At 37.1% G+C, this 3,089-nt stretch overlaps 1 protein-coding gene across 1 annotated transcript; it reads left to right on the top strand.

The window, feature by feature from the left end:
- The first annotated feature begins 597 nt into the window (after positions 1-597).
- On the top strand, positions 598-1,161 carry LOC125837448 (uncharacterized). The gene has a single exon (XM_049516563.1). The coding sequence runs from the start codon at positions 598-600 to the stop codon at positions 1,159-1,161; it is 564 nt and encodes a 187-aa protein (XP_049372520.1).
- Positions 1,162-3,089: the final 1,928 nt, after the last annotated feature.

Below are 3,089 nucleotides of genomic sequence, written 5' to 3'. Positions count from 1 at the left end.
TAGAAAATCAATTCTTTCTCAGCAGAGAAGTATTTTATAGGAGGACTCACGATTTGGGTTTTCTAAGATGCATCGATGGTGGAGAAGATAATAGATTGGTTGAAGAGATACACGCAGAAACATGTGTTCCTCACATGAATAGTTTTACTCTAACGAAGAAGATTATGAGATCAGGATATTTCTGGTTGACCATGGAGATATAGTGTATTCGTTATGTCTAGAAATGTCATCAATGTCAGGCTCAAGCAGATATAATGTGAGTTCCCTCCAACGAACTCCATGCTACTAATTCACCTTGGCCATTTCCAGCTTAAGGCATGGATGTCATTGGTAATGAACAGACAACATCAAACATACACATATTCATTCTTGTTGCAATTGATTACTTTAGCAAGTGGGTCAAAACTACCTCTCACAAATTGGTGACGAAGAAGGTTGTAGATGAATTTGTCAAAAGTCACATCATTTGTTGGTTTAGAATCCTTGAGTCAATTACTACCGACAATGGAACCAATTTAAAAAGTGATTTGATGAAAGCATTATGTGAGAAGTTCAAAATCATCCATTGGAGTTCCACACCATATAGGCCACAGTTGAATGGAGAAGTTGAGGCTGAAAATGAGAACATCAAGTGGATACTACGCAAAATCATCGACTATTACAACTATTGGCATTAAAAGTTACCCTTTGCTTTGCTGGGATATCATTCTACCATCACAACTTCTACTGGGGCTATGCCTTATTTTGTTGGTAGATGGTAATGAGGCTGTAATACATGCTGAAGTGGAGATATCATCTCTGAGAATCATTCAAGAGGCGGAGTTGAGCGATGCCAGATGGGTACAAGTTCGATCGGAGAATTTTGCATTAATTGATGCAAGAAGGATTAATATCGTCTGTCATGGGCAATTGTATCAAAATAGAATGGCCAGAGCTTTCAACAAGAAAGTTAGGCCCAAACATTTCTCACCTGGGCAACTGATTTTGAAGTGGATCTTTCCAAATCAAGATGAGGCAAAGGGAAAATTCTCACCAAACTGGCAAGGTCCATATATAGTCTCTCGGGTGTTAACAAGAGGAGCACTCATATTGGCAGAAATGAATAGTGAAATTGGGCTGAAACCTATCAATACAAATGTTGTGAAGAGATACTACATCTAAGTTTTGATTCATTCTTTTTACTTGGTAATTTGGAACTATGTCGGACCTGATTCCTGATTAAAAGGAGATACATAGGCGCTCCTATGGAGTTTGATCTTATCCTAATAAGAAAATATCATTTTCTCTTGATTATATAACTAGGGAAGAATTTTTTAGGGGGTCTCAAAAATTCCATCAAAGAGAATTGTCGTGCAAATAAAGACTAGGCAAATTTTTTAAGAGGATCTCAAAAATACATAGCAATCAATCTATAATCTACAACAACAGAAGTCTATTCTGGGGAAGAAAATTTGAATGGTTTCAAGAATTTGTGATGCCTATCAGTATCGAAAAGACCTCTCCTAATCGAACATTGCAAAGTCTCAAATTGTGCCAAGATCAAAGATTCAACATCTTATACAATGTGAAATTTTCCCATATTTTCAAAATTCTTACAAAACTTTACATGTTCTATTTATATTTTTCCTCAAAACAAATGCCCGAAAAAGGTCTGGATGTTAAGTCAAATTGAGTATGTCCATCAAAGCAGATCAACCTCCCTCCATTTATAAACTCACAATTTTTCTATGAACGCAGAAAAGACAACTACATATACAAGAATAAATTTCAATATTGCTTGAAGGATAAAGCTACCGTTATATTAAGTCCGACAAATCGCCAATATATGGCACACTATCCTTCCAATAGGATGAAGGATCAAGCTACTTCGTATTGAACCCGAAAACCGCCAACAAATGGCAAAATTTCCTTCCGATAAGATAAAGGACCAAGCTACTGGATACTACCCTTAACAATCTCCAATAAAGGGCAATTGATCCTTCCAACAAACCGGAGGTCTAAGGTGTTTCATCCTCTCAACTATCATATTGTGCCCTAAAATTACATGTGCCCAGAAAATTGCATTGTGCCCAAAAAATGCATGTGCCCGAAGATTGCATGTGCCTGAGAAATTGCATTGTGCTCGAGATTCTATTGTGCCCGAGAATTGCATGTGTCCTTGATTGCAAGTGCCCAAAAATTGCATTGTTCTTGAAATTGCATTGTGCCCGAAGATTGCATGTGCCCGAGAAATTGTATTATGCCCGAGAAATTGCATGTGCTCGAGATTATCATATACCCGAGAATTGCATTGTGCCTAAGATATTGCATGTGGCCAAAGAATGCATTGATCCCAATATTTGCATGAGCCTGAGATATTGCATATGCCCGAAGATTGCATGACCCCGAGATATTTCATGTGCCCAAAAATTGCATTGTTCCCAAAGACTGCATTATGCCCGAGAATATCATGTGCTCAAGAGTTGCATCTACATTAATTTTGAAAATTATATTGAGCCCAAGAACTACTGGAGCTACTATTTTTTTGATTCACGAAAGTCATGTCGAGCTTAAAGAAATACATCTGTATGGAGCTTTTATCGAATCAAGGAACCAGTATCAAAATATGCCTGAATTATATCAAATCAGATACGCTCTCTTTACTCATTACTAATGTCCCGTAAGTTTCATCCTCCAAAGGCACAATTTTCATGGCATACGGCCATCATATTATGGCGTAAGGATTTAATTTATGTTTATCATGATCCGAAGGTGTCATAGTCTAAAGGCTCCATTTTTGTGGCCTACAGACAACATTTTCATGACCCGAGGATTTAATTTTGCATATCATAGCCTAAGCTATAATCTCCATAGTCTTAAGGAAAATATCATGGTCGATATGGAAAATTGTATCATGTTTACATTTACCATTTATTTGATATATTTGCCCTAATCACTTTATTTAGTCGTATCACAAGCCACAAATTCGCAGAGACTAACCTATTGCAGAGAAGATCAATTGCCCTTTACATGTGACCATCGCACTATATATCTCATAACAATGCCCTCTAAACTTGTCTCTACTGATTTGATCTTCGCACTATTCATTC

The sequence above is a fragment of the Solanum verrucosum genome, unplaced genomic scaffold (genome assembly GCF_900185275.1).
Source record: "Solanum verrucosum unplaced genomic scaffold, falcon-dt-bn FXZP01000147.1, whole genome shotgun sequence".
NCBI lineage: Eukaryota > Viridiplantae > Streptophyta > Magnoliopsida > Solanales > Solanaceae > Solanum > Solanum verrucosum.
The sequence above is the reverse complement of the archived record's forward strand: the minus strand, read 5'-3'. Positions and strand labels throughout refer to the sequence as shown.